Source organism: Leguminivora glycinivorella, chromosome 18 (assembly GCF_023078275.1).
Source record: "Leguminivora glycinivorella isolate SPB_JAAS2020 chromosome 18, LegGlyc_1.1, whole genome shotgun sequence".
In the NCBI taxonomy this organism is placed as follows: domain Eukaryota; kingdom Metazoa; phylum Arthropoda; class Insecta; order Lepidoptera; family Tortricidae; genus Leguminivora; species Leguminivora glycinivorella.
The window spans coordinates 6,432,106-6,458,227 of record NC_062988.1 but is presented as its reverse complement, the minus strand read 5'-3'; the positions used below and the strand labels follow the sequence as shown (position 1 = coordinate 6,458,227).

Sequence of the window (26,122 nt, the reverse complement as noted above, 5' to 3'; positions counted from 1 at the left end):
ATAAGATGGTCCAACCAGTTGAATGTGCGGCGAAAAGACAGAAGTTGTATGCAGATATCGGCACGGCGGTTTAGTTGATCTCTATCAAGTTCGTGCGGTATCTAAACACTGTATTTGTAGTTTTTTCCCAACTCGTGTAAATGTGTTTCTATGGTGACATGAGAGCAGCCTAACTCGGTAGCAAGAGTACGACTCGTTAGCCTCGGATCTCCTTCAATTAAGGTTTTTAATTTGGCTACATCAATCTTCACCGGTCGACCAGACTTAGGTTGATTTGATAATGAAAAGTCGCCACTACGAAACCGCTGGAACCATCGTTTCGCCGTGGCCTCAGACACAACTTCAGGAGCAACACGCTGACATATATTACGCACTGCTTCGGCGGCTGAATGGCCAGACTGAAATTCATATAGTAAGCAATGCCTTACATGCACTTTTAATTCATCCATTTTCTTCCTTATATTAGCTCGGCGACAGCTAGTGAATGACTGACGAGAAACTGTGCGACTCGCCCTTTACATACTTTCGACCATAGAAGATTCTAGAACTCTCTCAAAAATTTTATGTGGAATTCAATCGATCGCTCATTACTTTCTTACCAACCCAATAATATATCCAAGAACTTGGAACACAGAGTAAGTAAGTTAGAAAGAGTAACAACGCACGGGTTATCAAACCCATTAAGACAGTAACCTTTGCTTTGTAAACGCATCTTCGGACCGTAATTTAGCTTCATCATTTAATTTGCACCAAATTCATTGCAATGACTCATTTTCACACTGGTATTAAACCTTGTAGTAAACTTACTAACGTCATTATTTCTTACTAGCAGTATTAGATACTTATAGTAAATTATGACGGGACTGTTCCTGCAAGAACAGTTTTTAAGCCTCTGCAAAAAACGATGCTAAAAGATACGAGGCGAAGAGACAAAATTTCTACTATGCCTGTATAAAAAATTGACGACCGGCCTGGCTCAGTCGGTAGTGACCCTGCCTGCTAAGCCGCGGTCCTGGGTTCGAATCCCGGTAAGGGCATTATTTTATTTGTGTAATGAGCACAGATATTGGTTCCTGAGTCATGGATTTATTTATTATTTTATTTATAAAAACACACCCCTAAAGAAGGATAAGTAAGTTCTCCCCTTTCCCCATTTTTAGGGTTTTTAAAACGTATATTACGTTCTTCAACAACGAAATATTTTTGCATCAGTACAATAACAAAAAAAATACTGTCATTAACTAATTTGTCAATACATAAGTAGAACAATCTAGACATGCTCGCCTGAATTTTAATATCATGCAATACCTATTATGTTGTAAGAGAAATTACTTTGCGTACAATTTATACGCGCCGGTCACGCTCAGGAAATAGGCTGACACTTGTCAAAATGTCTTGACAAATACAGAGGCTTGCATACGATTTCATGTTAATTTCTTTCTATAAAAGGCGTTCGTTTAATTGAAATCAACAATAAGTAGTATAAGAAAAAGCATGGAGCTAGAGTTCAAGTCACGTCCACGCTAAAACTAAAAGTAAAAAAACCGGTCAAGTGCGAGTCGGACTCGCTCACCGAGGGTTCCGTACAAACTTTCAACAGTTGAATCATCAAAATGTTATTCATAGAACTCTACACATTTGACTTAATCCCTCAAGACTCAATTTCCCACATAACAAAGTAATATTTTAATATACAATTTTATTGTTAGACAACGTCCAAATAAAATCAAGACTATTCGACTTCAATAGTTAACGACTTACGACATGTCGCAAGGACGCTCCTGAACCGACCTCATTATATCAGGAAAAACGCGATGTAGGAAATGAGCGTTCAACGTACAGCGACATCTATCGGCAAATTGAGTAAACTAATGTGCGCGAGCTAGTATGGAAGATGATTTTTATGGAATAATTGATTATTGCGTGAACCGATTTTAACCATTTTGCCTCTATTTGAAAGCTGGTAATTTTATTGTTATTTTGTTAAAAAATACAGGTACAATAAACACCCGCAAGGGTGTTGAAATTAAAAATGTAAATCTGAAAGGTTTTTTTTTATAAATAAAAAAAAAGTTTTCAAGATACGTGTACGATTTTATTTTTTCTGCAATATTCATTATAATAGCTATGTTTGGTGAAAATTTCATAAATTTATGTTGGTAAACTTCGGAAATAAGGGGGGGGAACGGTATTTTTTTTTACATTTTCCTTCAAAAATTTTTTTTTTCCACAACCAAAAAATTATAAAAAATAGTTTTGATATATACAATTTGAGCTCTTTCTAACGATACCCCACTTGACATAGTTACTTGAAATTTTCAGTTTGCCCCCCTTTCATTTTGGCCATTTTCTATCATTTATATTAATTAATTAAAAAAATAAATACTTTCAACTTGTAGAGGTTCACAATGTTTATAACTATTCCAAATTTCATATCGATAGCATAAGTAGTTCTCGAGATATTTAACAATGTGACAGACGGACAGACAGACGGACAGAGTCGCACCATAAGGGTTCCTGTTGTACCTTTTTGGTACGGAACCCTAAAACCATGCAATGACAGCGAGATCGAGAAAGTATCATATAATTCATATATTTTTACCGAAAGCAGATTGAACAGCCAGTTGTAAAACAGTTATTTTTGACTAAATTTTTAGTGTTTCTAGAGGCATCAACGTAACCCTTATTACTTGGTTGTCCGTCCGTCTATCCGTCAAGTGCGCTTAATATTCTGATTAGCTGTTTATTCTGTATGTCATTCCTAAACTTTCCTAGCGAAACTTATGTCAGTGCTTGGCCGAAACGTTGGTGCTTGAACGAAAGCTTTCTCTCGTATGGTAGAAAATTGGCCTTAATTTTGTGTTTGAAATCAACTTAACTGTCCTTTCTTAGCCTTTTATGTCGATAAGCCTACACGATCGTAAACGGTATGAGTAATACTTGTAGTCTCAGTGGCGTCGGGGCCTTCGACATATTACAATATACTAAGCTATAGTAATACTAAGAGCATCTTCACAAGCTGTATGAAAATATTGTGTGCTTCCTTCTTTTTTGATGACAGATAATTTAGAGGACCGCATCTTATTCTTACAATTGTATTTATTGACCGGTAAACTAAACGAATGGTAACTTATGTGAACAATAGAAAATCAAAAGAAACACCACAAGTCAATAAGAAGAGCTATCCTGCACTTGCCACCTAATAGGCATCCCAGACCCTACTTGAAGTCGCGCTTGATGTATGGACTCGCGCGCGACAAGGCAACTTGTGCTAAAGGGGCTGGTCAACATTTGTAGCCAACATTTTATTTGCATGCGTCGTAGCAAGCAAAACGTAAATATCACTATCACACCACTATGAACGATCCACCAGTAGATGTTGCTAGTTGCAAGTCCATCTACATGTATATTTTAGAGAGAATACATAACATAACAAAACTATGTCCGAATGGAAAGCTCTTGTACAGTCGAGTTCATAAATATGTGTACATTTTTTCACCTTATTGCATAGAGTTAAGGTGAAGAAATGTACACATATTTATGAACTCGACTGTAATATAGTAATTGTGGAGCTGTGGGTTCAAAAGTAAAGGCGTCAATGGAGTCATTAGTGTCATTACTTTCCGTGGCAGTCGCGGTTTGCCGGCCTGAGGCTTTCTTCGAGGCCGCGGCGTGTGGGCTTGAAACTTACACCGAGGTTCGAGGGCGATTTCACTAGACAGCATTTAGTTTAATAAATTGTGTATATCGTGCTAGGTATTTAAGATGGCGAGGAAATTTGTCAAATCTAACCTTAAATTTAGAACATTACGAACCAGAGCATGCGTTTTCGTGAAATGAATCCGTACTAATATTACAAATGGGAAAGTGTGTGTGTCTGTTTGTTTCTCCGTCTTTCACGGCAAAACGGATTTTTTAAGTAGAGATAGTTGAAGGGATGGAGAGTGACATAGGCTACTTTTTGTCTCTTTCTAACGCAAGCGAAGCCGTGGGCAAAAGCTAGTTATCTATATAATGCTTAATGTATCACGTGAAATACAAGTATGAATAAAATAAATAATAAAATATTATATAGGACATTCTTACACAGATTGACCGACTCCCACAGTAAGCTCAAGATAGCTTGTGTTGCAGGTACTCACGACAACGATATATATCAGCGGTTCTACCCTTTTAGAAAGCAAAATATCTAACGGAACCCTTAAGATATATAAATAAAAAATTGTTTATTGCAATCTTTATTTTAATAAGTAATCATAATAGTAAAATCTAATCATTAGATTTTAATGTCAGGTATTACATGAAACAGCTTTTTATTTTTTAACAATTGGTGAATATTTTGTTTTATGGAAGAGAGTTGAAGTTGCATATCAGGTAACCAAAATTCACACGGAGCCCCCAGAGGCGCTTTGCGGAGCCCTAGGGATCCGCGGAGCACACTTTGAGTATGGCTGATATATATAATATACATAGAAAACGGGTGTGTAATGATTGGTATAACTCTTTTTGGTATAGTAACATTTGATATAACAACATTTGGTATATATTTAAAGGATATAATTACTCATTTGACATAATTAACATTTTGTATAACCACAAAATATCTACTTTTATTTTGTATAATCATTATTTCGTATAACACTTATTTATAATAACCGTTACATGGTATAACTATCTATTGACATACGACTAGTATAATATAACAAGCAAACAGTATAAAGCATTTCATGAATTAATTTTATTCTTTTTTGAAGGGATCACAGTCCTAACCTAACCTACTTTTCTGATAGCAGTACCTATGTTTAAGGGTCACAGTTCTAACCTAACCTATTTTTCTGGTAGCAGCGCGTTGTGTGTAGGGGTCACAATTGTATCCTAATTTACTTTTCTGGTAAGTGATGGATTTAATTTATTGTACATTTTTTGTTATTCTAACTGTGCTTTAGAAATAATTTTTGTTATACAATTTATTTATTATCGGAAACAAGCATTATACTCAAAGTATGTTATAAGAAATGTTATTCGATAAAATGATCATTATATTAAATAAGAATTATACAATTTGTTAGTATATTATTTGTTGTTATATGATTCAATAATTATATCAAATGATCGTTATAACGACTAAAAATATATCAAAAAAAGTTATATCGATCGATACGCACCCATAGAAAACATCCATGACTCAGGAACAAATGTGACGTTATCTGGGTAAAGGGACCTTATTGTCGATGGCGCTTACGGCGTTATGAGCGATGTTCGTATACAAATACGACGCCGCGGGACGTAAGCGCCACCGACAATTAAAGGTCCCTTTGCCCAGATAACGGCACAAATATCTGTGCTCATCAACTCATACAAAATATGCCATTACCGGGATTCGAATCCGCGATCGCGGCGGCGTAGCAGGCAGGGTCAGGTCAGGGGTACAACTCAATGTGGAAGGGGACTATGTGTGTGGCTGTGTGCAGATAAAAGGTACTTAAAATTGGTGCTTCTGATGAACACTAACATTTTACTCATGACAGACATCAGTGGCGGGGCGTGAAAATTTTCATTGGTAAAGCCGGAGGGGTTTTTGGAATCTATTTTATATGGACTTCTACAGATACTAGAGAATTTTAGGGAACCCGTTGGGAATCGAGTTGTATCGACGCTCCGCCACTGACAGACATATTGCTTATATTTCCCTACATTTCTAATCAAAGAGAATCAATTATTCCAAACAAAACAATGCCTATTATCAGCTCAACTTTACAATATAAATAACTAACAAGTTATTTATATCATAAAGCAATTTATTATCTCAGCCTTTTCCAGCTCAGTCATATAAATTGTTAATAGATCTTATAAAATAACTGTCATCACCAATACACTCACAGTTCACACACACACACACATAGAAGTACAACCAATTATCAATAATTGGAATCGGAAGCACCTTCCACGATCACTTTCACTACCATGACTCAATATGACGCCATAGGTCTTGCCAATAAAAAAAAAACAATTGCCTCTCGTCGGCGCCAATTTATTATAAACTGTGTTACCGTAACATAAAGTACTTTGGTCTCGTGTGGGTTATAAAAGTGAAACGTAACAATATATGGAGTGAGGTTCGAATAATCGACGCGTAGGAGTGCCTAAAGGAAATGCAAATGTATTGTCTTCATGAACAAGGTACTGATACCTTCCGATGGTGTGTATAATAAATAGTCCTTGTATTATTTTCTTTTGACGACCGGTCTGGCCTAGTCGGTAGTGACCCTGCCTGCTAAGCCGCGGTCCTGGGTTCGTAATTTCGTATCATGGTAAGCGCATTAGTGTGACGAGAACAGATGTTTGTTCCTGAGTCATGGATGTTTTCTATGTATCTAAGTAGTAAGTATTTGTATATTATGTATAACGTTGTCTGATTATACCCACAACACAAGCCTTCTTGAGCTTACCGTGGGGCTCAGTCAATCTGTGTAAGAATGTCCTATAATATTATTAATTAATTTATTATTCTTTAGTTTAGACTTTAGGGTGTTCTTTCTTCTTGTTTTCTACTCGCTTAGTGTCACTTGCCATATATTATTGACATAAAGGTAATAACTAGAAAGGTCGCGTCGCGGTCCTTTCTTCTTTGTAGTATGGTTGCCGAAATAAAAATAAGCCGATCTTTCGGACAACTTGTAGGTTCGTAGAATCGGATCAAATTATATTTTGTCGACAATAATACATACGTATTCATCATTCATCAGTATAAATAAATTTGAGTTATACGCTTTAGCAATCGTAGTTCTCTCCCAGACTTGCAAAAAACTGCTACAAACTGTACGTCTACCATGTTATGTGTTATGGCAAAGTGGTAATGTAATACCGATATATAGCGCTGGTGGCCTAGCGATATAGCACTGGTGGCCTAACGGTTAGAGCGTGAGATTTTCAATTCGGAGGTCGCGGGTTCGAACCCCGGCTCCTACCAATGAGTTTTTCGGAACAATGTGCGAAATGTCATTTGATATTTTCCAGTCGCTTTTCGGTGAAGGAAAACATCGTGAGGAAACCTAGTTACCCTTCGGGTTGGGAGGTAAGATGGCAGTCGCTTTCGTGAAAACTAGTGCCTATGCCAAATCTTGAAATTAGTTGTTAAAACGGACCACAGGCTCCCATGAGCCGTGGCAAATGCCGGGATAACGCAAGGAGGATATTGGTAATGAAACGCCTACTGTATTTAAATTTATGCGAGAAAACTGAGTGAAATCCGTATTGATTGGTTGTTCATCAGTAATTGTTAGTTCTTTAATTAACCAAGCATTCTGAATGCGTACGTGCGTAATGCGTATGAATGAAAATACTGATTACAATGCCCATACCCACTCAGCTGTTAAACTATTTAGATTAAAACTATAGATGTAGTGCCAAAAGGGCTTCGGAAACGTTCGTATTTGTCATGCTAGTTCAGTCAATGTCAGTACATCTTGTACTGAGACTGACTGAAATAGCACGACACGTTCGTACGTTTCCGTAACAATACGAAGGCAACTCTTTTCGCACTACATCTGTACACAAGTACACATTATCATATAGAAAGAAAGACCAAGGTCCGTGACTCATCAGCTCAGCTAATAATTAATAGTTTAACTTAAAACCTTGAAATACAGTTTAATATTCGGGCCTGACTTGAGTTGACAATACATCAGCAGCGGCTGGTCCATATAAGCCGATTCCCACCGGCTTGCCTAAAATTGATAACTAGTAAAGTACCTAACGTTAAGATAGGTTTCTTCTTGCTCAATGTTGCCTAGCAGACATTTTCACCAGCCGCCACTGCTACCTACCTCTTTTGGAAATAAAGGAGCAAGTTTATCGTGGAGCTAGGCACGCTTAGCACCGATAGTATAAATATTATGGCGATGAAGAACCATTATAAAACTTAAGTTTACACTTGACTGTTACAAGTTTCCGAACAACATGGCTAGTGATTTGCCCTAGCCAAGCTGAATATAGTCTGACAAGGTTACGAGACGAGCATACGTGGACGTGCATTTCTAAGTTACTTGAAGAGAAGGGCATTAGTATTTTTTGAACAAACCTAACCACAAAATTTAAATTTTGAAAAAATCCCGACATAGTGGACACTAAGAATACTCCCTGACTAACTCAGCTTTCAAACAAAAACAAACGAAATCTAAATCGGTTCATCCAGACACACACACACAGACAGACAGACAAACACACAGACAGACAGACACGTCAAACTTATAACACCCCGTCGTTTTTGCGTCGGGGGTTAAAAATAAACTTTTATGTGTAGCTCTTTGCTTGCGTCCAAACCCAAATAAAAAAATCTTTGAAGTTACATTTGTGGTTACAAACTGTCGCTCAAAAAACTGAAGACTTTCAGTATCGAAGTTTTGATTGTTGTTAAGTTCTACGTGACTTTCCTTTTTCCATTAGAGAAAAGTCTCCTATGCACGAAACAATAATTATACCTAACAAAGAACAGTAAGAAATATTAAGCCGCGTTTTCACTTAGTGTTCTGGCCTCTGGGTACGTAGCCCAATGGCACAATCGCACACGAAACGCTCACGAAATTAAACGCTCGTAGATGTATCTCTATCGCTCTTACGTATTGGCGCGACAGAGCCATACTACCGCCTATTTCGCGGCGTTTCGTTTCGTTTCGCGTTGCAGAAATGCCATTCGGCTATGGCCCCTGAACAGTTCTGAGCGAGCATTCGTTCGTTCGTGCGCAGATCGCACTTGACTTCCATACCTTTATCGGTGCACGAACGAAGGAATGACTGCTCAGAATTGTTCAGAACACAAAGTGAAAACTCAGCTTTAGATTACAAGCGCATTCAAAGCAATCGTTATGCAAAGAGGAGACTAAAAAGTGTGAGTATGAAAGTTGATTAAGTCTGTTACTCAAGTAAGAAAAGTTACGCTTTGCTTCCTACAATGTACGTTTCTAACACTAGTATGGGAAAACGGTGACTTCCTATTAATTTCCCTTTGTCGTCGATGAACTGTGACAATAGGTGTCTTATCCATGCATGAATTTCGTATATTATCGACAAAATCACAGCGCGAAGTTTATATCTTTGGACAAGTTTATTCAATGAATGTTGTACCTACACATAACACAACACGTACATAGGTAGGTACTAGTTTTTCTCCATCGCAAAACTATATCAATGATTATGATGATGATGAAATATGATATCAAAATATTCATCTTGATTAGATCAAAATGCATTCATGAATCATGATGACGAGCGAATTTGCCAAATATAATCTTTTTCTACTCCAGCACTTAAATCTGTCAATTAGATTATTGTCAGCGGTATCCAAATTAAGTTCATTTGAGTAACGATAGAAAAGTCTATTTGTCTATAGGTTCATATGATAACTGCTGAGCAGTATTCATATGAATATAGGAGTTCTGTAAGTTTATTTTTAAAAGTACAACTTCCATTTATCAGGTATGTTTTCATTTGCAATAATAAATAACTCTTAATAAATAATATAATATTTAGGTTCATAATTTAAATCAAGATGAAAAAATAAACTGAAATGCGTTTTACATATTAGATATTGCAAAACAAAGGTAAAAATCATAAGTTTATCAAATAATTTGACATTTAAATATTCTTGAACGCAACCACATTTTTCGTAATTGAAAACCGGCTTATTTTCTATTTCTCTTGTCTATGGCATGATGAGTTCGGTTAATGTACGACCCAGAAATGTACAGCCCAAAATTTGGACGCGAATTACGGGGTCGTATAATACTGCCGCACTGTAAAAAACCGGCCAAGTGCGAGTCGGGCTCGCGCACAAAGGGTTCCGTAGCAGCAAATATTTAACCAAAATTACAGTTAAATCAACCTATCTCAAAAACTATAAGAGATACTTTGATCAAACCAAAAATCGTTGAAAGAGTTAATTAGCATGCATCACCTCTATTTTTTTTAGAATTTTATACCCCGTAGTTATAAAAATAGAGGGGGGGGGACATACTTTTTACGACTTTGAGAGCTGATATCTCAAAAACCGTTCACTTTAAGAAAAATGTTTTTTAGAAAACTTTATATCATTTTAAAAGACCTTTCCATTGATACCCCACACGGGTATGTACATCGAAAAAAAATTTTCATCCCTCAGTTACATGTATGGGGGCCCCACCCCCAATTCTTTTTTTTACTATTTAGTGTCATAATTTTGTAGCGGTTCATACAACACATATTCCCATCAAATTTCATCACTGTAGTACTTATAGTTTCCGAGTAAATCGGCTGTGACAGACGGACAGACGGACAGACGGACAGACGGACAGACGGACAGACGGACATGACGAAACTATAAGGGTTCCGTTTTTGCCATTTTGGCTACGGAACCCTAAAAAGTGGCTTCGAATTATCGCCCGGACCAAACGTGTACAGCCCGAGAATGCCCAACCCATCAATTCACGGCCCAAGAACTCTTGTACATCATGGACGCCAATTCCTGGGTCGTAAATTCTTGGGTTGAGCATTCTCTGGCTGTGCATTACTGGTTCCCGCATTTGTAAACTTTTTAAAAAAATATTTGAACTATTTTAGTGTTTTATACTTTATTTTAAGTCGACGTTGTGCAAAAACTTAAGTAATTATGAGTGATTCTGGTGAACAATATACTCCCCAAGAAATAAAGGCTATGGCGCTCAAAGTGACTGACAATTTGTTACATGAAAAGTCGGATACAGCGTAGCAAAAATGTTATGATTGTTTTATGACATGGAAATTGCAAAAAATGTTTCAACTTTCTCTGAAATCGCATTGTTGGCATATTTTGAAGAATTGTGCAACAATATCTCACCATCAACATTTTGTGGACAGAATACTCAATGCTACGACGATCCACACAAATATTCCCATTAATTATATGAAGTAAGTAACTAACCCATTTTATTATTCTTGAATAGGTATTTATGTGGCTGTCGTAGAAAAAGTATAGTATACAATCGTAACATTATGAAGGCTATAAAAGTCTCGTACCTTACTTAGGCCACTCGGCAAGCCTTCGTGGCCTAACCGCGGTACTCAACTTTTATAGCCTTCATAACGTTACCGTTATATAATATACTATTGATGGCATGATAGTACGAACCAAGACACGAACTTGTCCATGACACGGAACTAGGATACAGCTGTAGTGCGATAAACTTTTTAACAAAAAATAAAACCGCCTTCAAAAATAAGCGCGTTACAAAACACGGAGAAACTAAAAAGCCAAAAATAATAAACCTTTCAATTCAGATTTCTTATCGTATTGCAATAAGCTAAACATCCAAATTATAAACAAATCAATTATTTTTGTAGTCGGTACCAGACCTGATCGTCGCCTTGCTATTGCCTGTTTGCCCCACCCAACCATACACAGGCTGGTACCGACTCCAAAAATAATTGATTTGTTTATAATTTGGATGTTTAGCTTATTGCAATACGATAAGAAATCTGAATTGAAAGGTTTATTATTTTTGGCTTTTTAGTTTCTCCGTGTTTTGTAACGCGCTTATTTTTGAAGGCGGTTTTATTTTTTGTTAAAAAGTTTATTTATTTGTTGATTTTTAGTGGTTCCTAGTGATATTATATGTATCAGTCCGAATACATGTACAGTAGTGAAAGAATTATCCTTTAACTCCTAACCATTGAGGAGTTGACCTTCCATCATCAGCTCAGCCACATAAAATTATTACCATCAGACGTAAATACTGGTGTACCTTTGAAAAATAGACTAAAAACATTACATGTGCCTATAACATTTGAAGAGTTCCCTCGATTTCTCCAGGATCCCATCATCAGACCCTGACTTGGTGCCAATGGGACCATCTTGGGGTTATACCGGTTCGATCAAAAAAAAAATTTTGAAAATCGGTCCACGATTCTCGGAGATATCGAGTAACATACATACAAAAAAAAAATATATATATAAAAAAAAAAAAAACATTCAGTCGAATTGAGAACCTCCTCCTTTTTTAGAATAGAATAGAATAGAATAATGTTTATTCAGGCAACACACATTATTGCATTACATAATAACAAATAAAGTACAAAGAAACAATTATAAAATCTAGAAGAAGAAAACAATACAAACAGATGAAAAGAATATGTGAAGCTGAAATGGTCTCCACTCAGCAATGCAGAAAGTCATTTTGAAGTCGGTTAAAAAGGGTTTCCATCGTATTTTTCCGGAAACGTTCGTATTTGTCATGCTAGTTCAGTCAATGTCTGTACATCTTGTACGGAGACTGACTGAAACAGCATGACATGTTCGTTCGTTTCCGTGACAATACGAAGACAAATCTTTTCGCACTACATCTGTACCTATACCTCTTTTTCTGCAGGACAAACAGTCTAGCACGCGAGTCGCACGAGATTATGTCGCCGCGACATAGACTATCCGTCGTTGCTTAGGGTCCCCCCACATCTAGCGTCTCGCGAGCGTAGCGTCGGGCCAACTGTATGGAAAAGCCTGACGCCGCGTCGGCGCGACGTCGACACAGCGTCTTTTTCCATACAGTTGGCCCGACGCTACGCTCGCGAGACGCTAGATGTGGGGTGACCCTTACAATTACAAAAATACGTGCGCTATTGTCATGCAGCGCTACAAGTACATGCCGGCGGCCGCGAGTTCGCGGCCCATTCAGCGGAGACGACCTTCGCGCGGCGCAATAGAATTCAATGTAGGCTGCTCGCGTGCGGCCCGTTTATTAATGTAGGTAAAGAATAATTTAGAATGGCGGCATTTTGTAAACATCAAAGGAGTGAGCCTTCTGTACGTGTACTAAGTATTATATATTCTGTGATGCTAACCCTGCCGTTTTTGCAATTTAATTACAAGTCGTAAAACAGTCAGACAGTAGGGATGTCGGCGTACAACGTATGTCAATTGCAATTGGATAATCGAGCTGGCATTGAACTGAATGTGACTTATGAATGGACCAGGACCGGGGCGGCCATATTGATGTTTGGAATTGCCAAGGTTTTTAACAGACTACTCGTAATAGGTGATAAGTAAGTAGGTTACATATAACTGGCTGCGTAGAAAAGATACAAATTGACATGTGTATCATAGTTCTCTCTCTCTATCTATCTCTCTCTTGCTCTCTTTGTGCAGCAATAATATAGAAAGAGTGCCAGTGATACTACGATACGTTGAAGGAGCGTGCGCTATTGGTAACATGTCTTCGCGCCTTGACCATCATCTGCAATTTCAGGAGAACCGACGGCTTGTTTGACGCTAGTATATTTATGTAGCTGCAAGAATGCTCAATACAAGTAAATTTTCAACGTTAACATCACCCTTTATGTATTTATCTTTTGCTGTAGTGGCACTGCCACTCCGCCTATCTTCCCGTGTAGTACCCGGTCATATGGAATTGAATTAAGAATCATTTACATATCATATACAATTATATCATATCTGGCTATTCGTAAACCGTATCACATAGACATAAGACGTAATGCGGATGAATTAAAAGTATCGATAGTACATGGAATCGGATCTTTGTTCAAACTTGATGAGGCGCATCGAGCGACGCAAATCCAAGCCGTCATTTGTGCATTGGCGCATAGATAATTCACTTTTAATTAGTCTTTTGTTTTGTATTTAGACCTTTGACCATTGAATAAACTAATACAAGTCACAGTTTAATTTCGTGCATTTCAATGCGTGGCAATCAAAGGAGAAAGAACCCTTTAACGTCACGCTATAAAGACGATCTTGTTCCAAATTGTGTATTCACCGTTTACACCAGCATAGAAAACTGGTATTTATTGTTTTACACAATAAGTACTACATAATTAGACGTAGTTTAGCGAAAAGAATTCATCCATAAAAATTGCCATTGAAAAAAATACCCAATTTTCCTTTTGACAGTAAGTTCAAATTATATTGACAGAATTTATTTTTAACAAGCAGAAACGTCTGCTAACGATTCTAAACATTTTTATATTAAAGGAAAAAATGGAAATGGATAGACGTCACCCCAAGACGTGTGTACATAAGGAAAGGCATGGAAAGATTTGCGATGTCCGGCGTGGCTTCCGTAGCTCAATTGGTTAAGAGCCTTGCACGGATTGCAAATGATGCGGGTTCAAGTCCCGCCGGAAGCGTAAATTTTTCCATTTTTTCCTTTAATATAAAAATATATTGACAGATTTTTGGGGATTGAATCCTTAAACTACGTTCACAAGTTGTAGTACGTAGTTGTACGTTCACAATGTTCACATTAAAATATAAGATACAGCGGGGCAACTGGGGGGCAATTGTAACTAATCCATTTTTTTCCATTGGTGTTGAGTTCTACATGTATCCACTGAACACGCCTACCATATGTGGACACTCTATTTAATAATGCACTCTATTTAATAACGTACTTTATGAAAAACATTTGACGTCGTGTAAGACGAATTCTTAGAATTCTTTTAGATATTGTGCGCATTATAATGTCGTGTATAACTTCCGTAGCTCTAGCTAACCTAATCAAGCATAAGCAATAAATATTTTGCTTAATTGAAATGTTTTTAAGCCACGATTTAAAATATGGCTCACTGAATATTCGGCCGAACGTTCGGTTCGGTAACAGCTGAACCGAATGTTCGGCCGAATATTCGTATTCGGCAAAGTCCGTATTCGGCCCATCTCTAGATACAACCTAATTAGTAAATAAGGTTCTTAATGTTCTCATGAACAAAAATACATCATTTATTATCATGTGTAACTTCGCAACTCTTGCATTGCTCTTGTAGTCAGTCTTGTTACTCAAAATAATAAAAGTATTTAATTATTTTGCACATTGAGTGCTATTTTAGTTCTTGTTGTGTAAGTATTGGTCCTATAGTAGGTATTATTGGTAATGGGTCACACATTTATCATACTAAGGCTCTTAATGAATGGTTTTTGTTTCTTAAGATACGTTATTTTAACGTTTTTACAAAATTATTGTATATTATATTTTAACGCATTTTTAACTCCCTTTGGTTGTTCCTTAGAATGCTGAAATAGGATGGCATTATGCAATGAATTACGAAACAACTTACGCTGTTTATTTATTTTGTTTATTCGGTAAATATTCGGCAATGTAACCGAACTATTCGGCCGAATACGAACATTGAAAAATTTGCCGAATTTGCCGAATACCGAATATTTACCGAAAATTCGGCCCATCTCTAGTTGTATCACACTGTGGGTCGTATAAAGTTTCTTGCGGAAGTAATGATCGCGAAATGGACATTTCAGATGCATATACTTCACTTCACAAGAAGATATGATGCAATTTTTAAGATTTTAGTTATTTATGTAGAAATAGACTTAATTAAAATTTGAGTGACGCATTTAAAATGAAATGAAATGTTTGAGTCTACCCGGAGTTTTATGATTAGGATATTAATGGTATAAGTTGGCAACATTTTGAGTGATTTAGCTTATGGAGAAGTAATATAAAATCGAGCACTTACTTTTGAGCACATGATCCAGCACCAAGTACAGTTCCGATTCCGTCTTAAGGTAGTCATTGTCCTCCGTGAACGGCCAGTCAAAGGACAGCTGCCAGTCTACTATGTCTAAGGCCGCATTGGCATCCTCTGGAGTCGTGTAAAGCCTGAAAGAATTATATTTTTTATTCCTCCTGATACAGGTATATTATACTTAAAAGGACGTTCCAACCTATCCTCCTGACACCTGGCGTCCTTTGCATAGTGCTAAATAAACCGTACTCCAAAGGCCGAATATTTTTGAACTTCTTATATCGACTACGGACGACCGGCCTACAGGTAGCATCAAATACCGAGTATTTGTTTTTTCCCGCTTAAATTGTATTGGACACGTGATTGGTCGCAGCCAATGAATTTTAAGCAATAGCGACAGTTTAACCTTGTAGTTCGACAGAGATGTCATACTTAGTCGCCGCCATTCTTGCGACACGTGCTCAGGAGTTTACAACAATGGCGGTACGTGGTCGACACGGTAAGTAAAACTTAAAATATTTTGAGTAATTTGTAGTGTTTCAATGTATGTTCTTTAATTAATTGTAAATTAGTATATGTTCTTTCAAATTCAAGTACTTTTGTGTGTAAATAAATAAAAATAGCGTAAATAAACCACAGTAAAATTATTAAACCTACAGAAAGGCACTTCGTCTGTAGTTTATGTTTTAAGTATGTGAAGTTGATCTTGTGTAAATCACTTTCGGCACTTATACTTAAAGTCGTGCATGTATGTTTTTCAGCTTTACGAGAACGTGATATTACGAAATTATTAAATAAATCCGAATTTGAAGATTCTAGTGATGATGAAGAATACAACGAGGATATACACGCTTTTATAAACGAAACTCGATCTTCGGTTGATGAAAACTCGAGCGATAGTTACAACAGTGATCAAAGCAACTTCGTGCACCATGAAATTAACGGTCAATCGAATCAACGGTCGATTAATTGTAATAATTATGCATTTATGTTTGACACCAAAACGCAATTGTCTGACTTTTATAGTTCTTTATAAGGTTTCTTGGTTAATCTAAGTCTAAACTGTCTCATTGTGATAATTAACCTGAGCCAGCCTGATACTATAGTCTTATAATATTTAGGTAGCTTAAGTTTTATTGTTTAATGTAAATAACCGAGAAGGTTCCCAGATACTTGAATCAGGTGTTATTCTCTTTTCATGTGGGATATTTTTTATTTAATAATTAAAGGCGATTTCCATAATTTTGTTCCTATTTGAAAAGAATGATCTCTATTTGACTTATGTAGAATTGATTTACTTTGTAAACATGTAAAAAATGCAATTATTGATTTATATGTTTCATATATTATTATATTTCATGCAAAATGTTAATTACAGTTTGATACTTTGTAAAAATGTAAAGGCAAGTGATTTATTATGCTCGGTGTCAGGAGGCTATAACTAAAAATGTAAACATTTATTTCGAAATAAATATTTTTCAATTTTTATTTTTTATTGACAGTTCTTTACTTTAACCACAGAATATATAATAGTACAAGTACAGAAGGCCCACTGCTTTGATGTTCACAAAATGCCGCCTTTTAAATACCTACAAAATTCTAACAAAGAAACGAGCCGCACGTGCGCAGCGTCGGACGATAGGGTTGCCTATGGATTAAAACGAATTAATACTCATATAATATGTTATACTATTATATTCAAGTCTTAGGTACTTTCTAGGTATACATATATACCTCTATATATCCATACAGTATTTATATATTTTTGTTTGTCCCAACATCACAAGCCTAGTTGAACTTTTCCGTGGGACTTAATCAATATTAGATCTGTGTAAGATTGTCCTATTCTATTCATGATGTCTATTTAACTAAACATTATTTTCCATTCACACGCGGACATCACATATGTATGAATCTAAAAAAAAAACTCGCGACGTAAAGTAACAATAGAAAGTGCGAACGTGCGTTCCGTGAGAACGCGCGCCACCCCTGATTAGGCCGCGAACTCGCGGCCGCCAGCATGTACTTGTAGCGCGGCGATAGAATCGCGGAGTGAGCCGCCCCTGCTTTAACCTTAGTGTCCATGGCTAAGTAAAACGCCCCACTTTTTAATTTGCAATTAATATGCATTGAAAGCATTTATTTGTATTAAAAGTAAGGAAATCTGTTTTTTTTTTTGTTAATACCACAACAGTGCATTTAGCTCACCTGATGGTAAGCAGTCACTGTATCAATGCCTGTAACTCCAGCGGTGGATATGAGTTGCCATTGCATAATAACTTTACTAGGACCTGTGAAAGTAGTGGATAGTGGACCAATTTTTTTTTAAGTGAAAGTGAGTTACTTTTGAATTTAATATTTATGTATCTAATAAACAACTTCAAGAAAGGATACCCATGATTTTGGTCTTATGTAATGTTTTTATTCATCTTGGTACTCATAATGTTTATCAATAACAGTTTGCCACAAATGATATTCTGTTATCTTTGATCTTATCTCAGTTTCACATCAGACTTATCTAAATGCAATGGGGTATTGGATACAATGAACCCATTATCAAATGACTGTGATAACAACTTTTACACTAATTACTATAATTATAGTTGCAATATATGTATCTTGAAGGAGGAAAAGACCTCTACACTCTATCCTTGTTAGCGTCTGCGTATTGGCACACACTAATTTAGTATTCAACTCTTTGAATATTAAATACAATAACTTATTTATACTACTAACACATGTACATTTTGGTATAGTTATGACTAATACTTGAAATATAATAATTAAGTAAGTCAGGCGTCTTCAATATGTGAGTGTGTTTAGTAAATCTTACCACTTTGTTGGTTACCATTAAAGCGACATTTAATTGTATCTTTATATGAATAAACTGACAAAGCGGCTTTATAGCAATCAAAAAAGTGGGATGTTTTCCGTGCACACTCACATTATAACTGTTTTGGCTCATTACATTACAAGTGAATATGGTGTGGGCGCTGAAACTACTTTGAAATTGGATCACTACCAATATTTATTATTGTTGCACTTTTATATTGCCAATTTTTGTTAGGTGGGTCAGGTTCAGGTTAACCTTGGGAAGCACAGATATAAGTTACGATTATCTACTTAGTAGTAACAAAGTAAGAGATCCTAATCCAACTGCAAAAGATGTGTAAGCCAGTGATAAGATTGTAAATTCTGAAGATTTATTCTTTTGGTGTTGGTCACCTACTTGTATACATGAAAACATACTGTATCAGTCAAGACCTTACACTCTCTGTTTACAAAACAACTAAATTATTGCTAAATATTTCAAAACTTTGAACCATTTTCATCTCATTACATGTGCCTCTGAGTAATACTCTCGAAAGTAGACTAAAAACGTAAACTACCCACTATTTTTGCATTGTTTACATAATATACATGTTGATAACAAGTAAATAAAAAGCATGGTTTACATCACCCTGTGAATCATCCACATACACAGGTTTTTATAGCAGCAGCACTGGTTATACTGGATATCGGAATGAGTGCAACAAGCCAAATTCGTACCAATAGGAAGTTAAAATGTCAAACGGACACAGCATGCCTGACCCAAAAAACTATGTCGCGCGTACAAAATTTACAACCAGGATAGTAAATATACATTCTTACCATGTCTGTTCATCGGAAAAATCCAAAGATTCCACGTCGATTAAATCACAATCGATCATATCTTTGTTTATATTTTGATCACCCTGTTCCATAATACCAATTTTGTCGAGACATCAATTTGGCACTTAGTACGAAATCACAAACAATTTACATGAAAGAACTACATTTACTAAATCGTATACTGTAAATATAATAAAGAAAAAGATATTATATTATAAGAACCAACACGAAACGTCCCAGACAAGTTTAGTTCGGAATTTGACATATCACCATAATGCCAAAAAAAATAGAAACAACGGTAAAAACCATAGACAAGAATATAACGTAAACCAAAAAACATCAAATATTTTATATAAATATATTTTTGAATGATATGAATGGCAAAATGAAAGATATTTATTAGGTATCAAAATTAAATTACGACGAAGAATGCATTAAAGTAATCGCTACTACCATGATTAGAATATTTGTTTATGGTTTTGGCGACCATTTGTTTATGCCCATAATTGCCAGGATAAGGTTTATTCCCCAACTTCAGGGGAAAGTTGAGAATATAACTTTTAAGGTGGCTGTGAGACTTATGTCGCTTTATAATTTTTTCTACTCCCGTGTTGTTATTCGTCATTTACAGACTCGTTCATAGATCGTTAAAACCCTACATAAAGGATGCCCGCCCCCGCCCGGCGCCCCGCGCACCCACGCATACGATATAGCTCTTAAAGCATTGTTAGGATGCCTTTAAGGGATATAGCGGGGGCGCGGGGCGCCGGGGGCTGGCGGCGGCGGCGGCGCGGGGGAGTGCGAGCGACAGGGGGAGTGCAGGAACAGAGGGGAGGCCGACGCGTCAAAATACAGGAATTAGTGCGAATTTCACGAAAGTTATTCTAGAAAACTATTATAAAGTAAGTGCATGGTCGTAGAAAAAGTATTGTATGCAACGGTGTTTAACTGAGTCAAAAAATACTCGTGGCGTCTTAATAACAATTTTCGGCTTCGCCTCAAATTGTTACCCACGCCACTCGTCTTTTTTGACCTCCTTTAAACGCCTGTTGCATAAAATACTATTAAGAAATTGGTATTTTAATATTTTTATTAATCAACTGTAGCATTTTTAAGTAAACAGTTTTCAATTAGGAGAAAGTCCAACACAGAGAACCTCCTATAGAGTACCAATATTGTTAATTTTGTTCGCGGTACGAATTACCAAAACTTGAAGCGCGAGGTGCGGGCGGGGAATGTGTTAGCGCGCTGCGATTGGTCGTTTCAAAGACGGCGGGCAGTCGCACTGTGGTCGCACTGTTGCATAGGGATGGGACACGTATATTACCATAATGTATGTTACCGGTTCTAATTGAATTATATGGGTGAATCAACTTTTTCTTGCCTGTTATTGCCATGGTTACGGTCCCCTGAGTCACGCTGGTTTTATTCAAAAATAATGCTACATGAACTATGCAAACATGCATTTTTCTGGTGTTAACAAGCCCTTTCCTTAATTTGCCACCTACAAACATCGACTACATGCATGCTTGCATAATTTCAGTAGCATAATTTTGCAAAAAATCAGCGTGACTCAGGGGACCGTAAAACCATGGCAATAACAGGCAAGAAAAAGTTGATTCACCCATATACCAGAAATTACTGTTATTTTTTATCCATAACAATGCATACTATAAATAGGTACATACATTTTTCTTGGTATTTCATGAAATCTTTTAAAAATAAAAGTAATTAGAACTTTAATACTGGAATCAGACATCAAGTTCGTTACATTTTTAGTAAAAACGAATACTTCTGAACAATACTTAAATACATACAATCACGCCTGTATCCCATAAAGGGGTAGGCAGAGCACATGAAACTACTCAAGTTTCAGTGCCAACGATGCCAACAATGAAAACGAAATACCAACTACCTAAATAAAATAAAAACTACAAATCACTACTTAGTACTTACTACTCTAACAAACATCTCAATTTCGTAAATCCGGTAAAAAGTGGTTAAAACCAAACACGTGGTCACGGTAATATACGAAATCAACATTGTCACATCACTAACGGTTCGTAAGAAAGGAATAGCACATTGCATTTTTAATTCGATGAAAAGGGACAGGACTATGGCTGTAGAGGGGCAGGCGTGTCAACTACTTCTCAGTGGCCGGTGTAAAGTGACCTGTGCCGCCTCTAAGGGTCCCCCCACATCTAGCGTCTCGCGAGCGTCGCGTCGAGCCAACTGTATGGGCAAAGCCTGACGCCGCGTCGACGTCGCGTCGACGCGACGTCTTTTTCCATACAGTTGGCCCGACGCGACGCTCGCGAGACGCTAGATGTGGGGGGACCCTAAGGCTGGTGACCGCGTGTCGGTTTATAACGGATGTCTATAGGGGGTAGTCTGTGAAGTCCAAAAAAGTAGTCTGTGAAATTAAAAAAAACCGGCCAAGAGCGTGTCGGGCCACGCTCACGCTCAGTGTAGGGTTCCGTAGTTTTCCGTATTTTTCTCAAAAACTACTGAACCTATCAAGTTCAAAACAATTTTCCTAGAAAGTCTTTATAAAGTTCTACTTTTGTGATTTTTTTCATATTTTTTAAACATATGGTTCAAAAGTTAGAGGGGGGGACGCACTTTTTTTTCCTTTAGGAGCGATTATTTCCGAAAATATTAATATTATCAAAAAATTATCTTAGTAAACCCTTATTCATTTTTAAATACCTATCCAACAATATATCACACGTTGGGGTTGGAATGAAAAAAAAAATCAGCCCCACTTTACATGTAGGGGGAGTACCCTAATAAAACATGTTTTTCCATTTTTTATTTTTGCACTTTGTTGGCATGATTGATATACATATTGGTACCAAATTTCATCTTTCTAGTGCTAACGGTTACTGAGATTATCCGCGGACAGACGGACGGACGGACGGACGGACGGACGGACGGACGGACAGACAGACATGCCGAAACTATAAGGGTTCCTAGTTGACTACGGAACCCTAAAAATAAAATTGTCACTCTTCCCTTCATTACCAAAATGAAGTAAATACAGCTTGGCAAAAAAGAGCAGAAATGGAAATATTTTTTTACTATAGCAACACTTACTTTTCTCATACAGACGTGTCAAAATAGTTGCCACATGCAAAGCGATATACATAGAAATATGGTGGCGCCCCTATTTTCAATTTAAGTGATATGGCTCGTCGATGAACTCGATGATTCCGCCAACATCAAGGTTTAGGAAGGCATGTATTTTATGAAGGCAATTGACGGGCTAACCTTACATTTTTCAAATTTGCTGTCTTTTTTTGTGCCAAGATTTGGTTGACCGTCTGTACTTAGTTATGAAAATGTGTCTTTCATATTTACTTGACGTTTTTCTTCATGTGTTTAAAATTTGAAGGCCAGTAAGTTGTGACTTTGTTTTATATTGTAAACTAAAATAGAAAACTATATTATATAATATATAATATAATCTTAATTTTTCCCTATTTGTTTTATATTGGTTAGGATACGAATCTATTTTCTGAGCTACAAGGAGAGGTTTTTGCAGGAGGAGCAGTAGCAGTGTACAAGTACAGTCGCAAAAATACTAATTTGTGATGCAAGTATATGATTTTGAGAACAATTTTTGAACTTACAAAGCTATGACATTACCATTAGATTCTAAATAGTCTACGGCTTTATACTATACCTTGTACTTTTGGCACTTGAAAAAAGTGTAAACAAACCGGAGCCGTCAAATTTGACAGATCAAGGGATAGTGAACCTTTTAAGGCCAGAAACCTTTTCTTGTAAAATTAAGCTTAAAACCAATATTTCGTAAAAAGTCATAATTTTTCGTTGGTAAAGTTCGGGAGAAAAGGGGGGAATGGTATTTTATTTTTTACATTTTCTTTCATAATTCTTTTTATTTTCCACTACAACAAAATTATAAAAAATAGTTTTGATATGTACAATTTGAGCTCTTTCTAACGATACCCCACTTGACCTAGTAACTTGACATTATTTTACAGTTTGCCCCCCTTCCATTTTGGCCATTTTCTATAATTAATATTAATATATTTTTAAAAATAATAGTTTTAGCTTGTAGAGGTTTAAAATGTTCATAACTGTTCCAAATTTCAAATCGATAGCGTAAGTAGTTCTCGAGATATTTAGAAATGTGACAGACATACAGACAAACGGACAGAGCGTCGCCATAAAAGTTCCTTTTGTACCTTTTTGGTACGGAACCCTAAAAAACATAAATATAACAATCATCAACACAAATATCGAACTCGGAACAGATGATGATGATGATGATGATGATGATTGATAACAAGCAATGGCAAATGTCAGACAGATAAAATTAAGAATCGCGTAAGGTGTACTACCTTTATATTTTAGTAGAGTTAGTGCGTTTTCACATTATCCGATCCGATATCGGATGTAGGACCGATATCCCATACATTACAGGCGCCATCTTGGATTTTTCCTTCGAAATCCTTCCGACATCCGATATCGGATCGGATAATGTGAAACCGGAGTTAGGCTCCCCACAGACAGTCTTAAAAATTCATAATCTTAAAAAAAACTTGTATGCAATCTGACAGTTCAGATCTGTCAGTGTCTTGTCAGTGTCAGTTTGAACTGTCAGATTGCATACAAGTTTTTTTTAAGATTATGAATTTTTAAGACTGTCTTTGGGGAGCCTTACACCCAGATTAAAATGCAACCATGAGTTTTAGCCTCCCCACAGACGAGTCTTAATTTTCATAATCTTAAAAAAAACTTGTATGCAATCTGACAGTTCAAACTGACACTGACAAGACACTGACAGATTTGAACTGTCAGATTGCATACAAGTTTTTTTTAAGATTATGAATTTTTAAGACTGTCTGTGGGGAGCCTTAAACCTCTGCAAAATTAGGTACTTTTTGGTTGATGATTCCCAAAAGAAAATAATAATATTCATTAAATGTAATGACGATATGTTTGTATTCGTGAAGGTGTATACGTTTCGTCAAATTAAACGAAATTACATGTTAGTGGAATGAAATAGAAAATAGCAGTGAGTTCAATTATTTTTAAATAGAGAAAAAATATCAGGAACCAAACGTTACCTAATAAACAACCCTCAAATTTGACAGCTCAGGTTTGTTTACACTTTTTTCAAGTGCCAAAAGTACAAGGTATAGGTGAGGTCGTCGCCATTTCGCCAATTTATATTCTGATTAATCAGTCGATTTTGTATGAAAATTCATTTTGTTAAGGAGAAACTGTCAATGCGCATATTTTTCGAATTGTTGGCACTCATCATATCATCATATCAGCCCTTTATCGCCCACTCTCTCTTCTAGTACGCCACTTCTCCCGGTCCTGGACTAATCTCATCCAGTTGTGACCCGCAGTTTTTCGGATGTCGTCGACCCAACGAGCCAACGGATGCCAGGCACTTCTTACATTTGTTAGCGGCCACCATTCCGTTAACATTTTGGTCCACCTGCCATCACTCTGCCTAGCAACATGTCTCGCCCAACTCCATTTTAGTTTAGTAATAACGAAACCTACGTCTTGCACCTTAGTGCCACGACGGATTTCGGTATTCTTTACTCAATTTTGCATCTTAATACCGAACATGGCTCTCTGTGCTACTCGTATTATATGCACAGCCTTCTTAGTGAGCGTCCATGTCTCGGCACCGTAGGTCATGGTGGGCAGGACACATTGATTAAAGAGGCGAGTTTTCAAGCATCGTGGAATGTCAGCGGGTTTGAGGATGTCCGCAAGTTTATTGAATGCCGCCTTTTCTTGGAGTGTTTTGTCAAAAGATATAACATGTCCAAAGTACACGTATTGTTTGACCATCTCTAGCGCTTCGTTTCCCACCATAATAGTTGGGATCGATTCACCAGAGATGTTCGTCATAACTTTGGTCTTGGACATGTTCATCTTAAGACCTTTTTTCATAGAAGCATGATGGTTTTCAATCATGTCTTGGAGATCTTCCAGGGACTCGGCAAACAATACAATGTCATCGGCAAACAATACAATGTTGGCACTATAAGACCTTTTCTAATAGGAGGTGTAAGACTTACGTAAGGAAAGGACATCTATCCAAAAATGGATTAGAGAATATCATTGTCCGCGGCACGAATTAATCGTTGGGAGATTCTTTTCATGCAATGGCAACATTTGATTTGACAGTTTGTCAAACCATAAACAAAACTTCTCTTCCTTTTGTCTACGGACACGTCGTGAGCACGTTGTTTCTGTAGCTAGTTTTAACGATAAAACTAGAAAAATGTCGTCCCATCTCAACTGGATGATCATCCGCAACAACAACGCCTTCCTCGTGAAGAAGCGTAACATCAAGAAGCCGTTCAGCAAGGAGCCCAACAATGTGACTAACCTCAACTCCTTCAGATACAACGGTCTGATCCACAAGAAAGCCGTCGGCGTGGTCGAGAACCCAGACAGGAAAGGATTCACAGTTGTCACCAAGAAGGTTAAGGCTGGAAACAAGCCCGTGAAGAACACCGTACGCCGCTCCTTCAAGGCTGGCGCCAGGCGATCACTCTTCAAAGTAAAGAAGCTGCTGAAAGCTAACCACTACCGTACGGATCTGTCCAAGGCTACCCTTCGCCGCGCTTCTGCTATCCTCCGATCCCAGAGGCCCATCAAGGCGAAGAAACCCAAAGCAGCCGCCGCTAAGACCGAATAAATTTTGTATATAAGCTGACAATAAAAAAAATCTAAAAACCAAACCTTGGTTTCAATTTGTGATAACCTCATGTGAGTTACCCAGTTATCTGCATTAAAGTATTTTTTTTACATTATCAGATGTGACAATTGCAGTATAATAAGATTAATAAGCAGGTTATTTTTTTCCTAGTGAGGGTACATCAATCTTTAAGAAACTGTAATGAAATTGCATAAGCGAACCGATAAAGGACCCAAATAAGGGGAAATTAGTTGACTTAGTTGCCATGATTAT

At 36.9% G+C, this 26,122-nt stretch overlaps 2 protein-coding genes across 3 annotated transcripts in view; one reads left to right on the top strand and one right to left on the bottom strand.

The window, feature by feature from the left end:
* The window catches only part of LOC125235958, a 41,553-nt gene extending 22,144 nt beyond the window's left edge, over positions 1-19,409 (bottom strand). For both annotated transcript variants that reach the window (XM_048142620.1, XM_048142619.1), the window contains exons 1-2: positions 19,153-19,409; positions 15,493-15,635 (exon numbers count right to left, since the gene is read on the bottom strand). In XM_048142620.1, the coding sequence (XP_047998577.1) occupies positions 15,493-15,635; positions 19,153-19,244 (235 nt within the window). In that variant the 5' untranslated portion in view covers positions 19,245-19,409. The remainder of the gene's footprint in view (positions 1-15,492; positions 15,636-19,152) is intronic.
* Positions 19,410-25,353: 5,944 nt separating this feature from the next.
* Positions 25,354-25,892, top strand: LOC125236055 (60S ribosomal protein L28). The gene has a single exon (XM_048142744.1). The coding sequence runs from the start codon at positions 25,430-25,432 to the stop codon at positions 25,847-25,849; it is 420 nt and encodes a 139-aa protein (XP_047998701.1). The 5' UTR covers positions 25,354-25,429; the 3' UTR covers positions 25,850-25,892.
* The last annotated feature ends 230 nt before the right edge of the window (positions 25,893-26,122 follow it).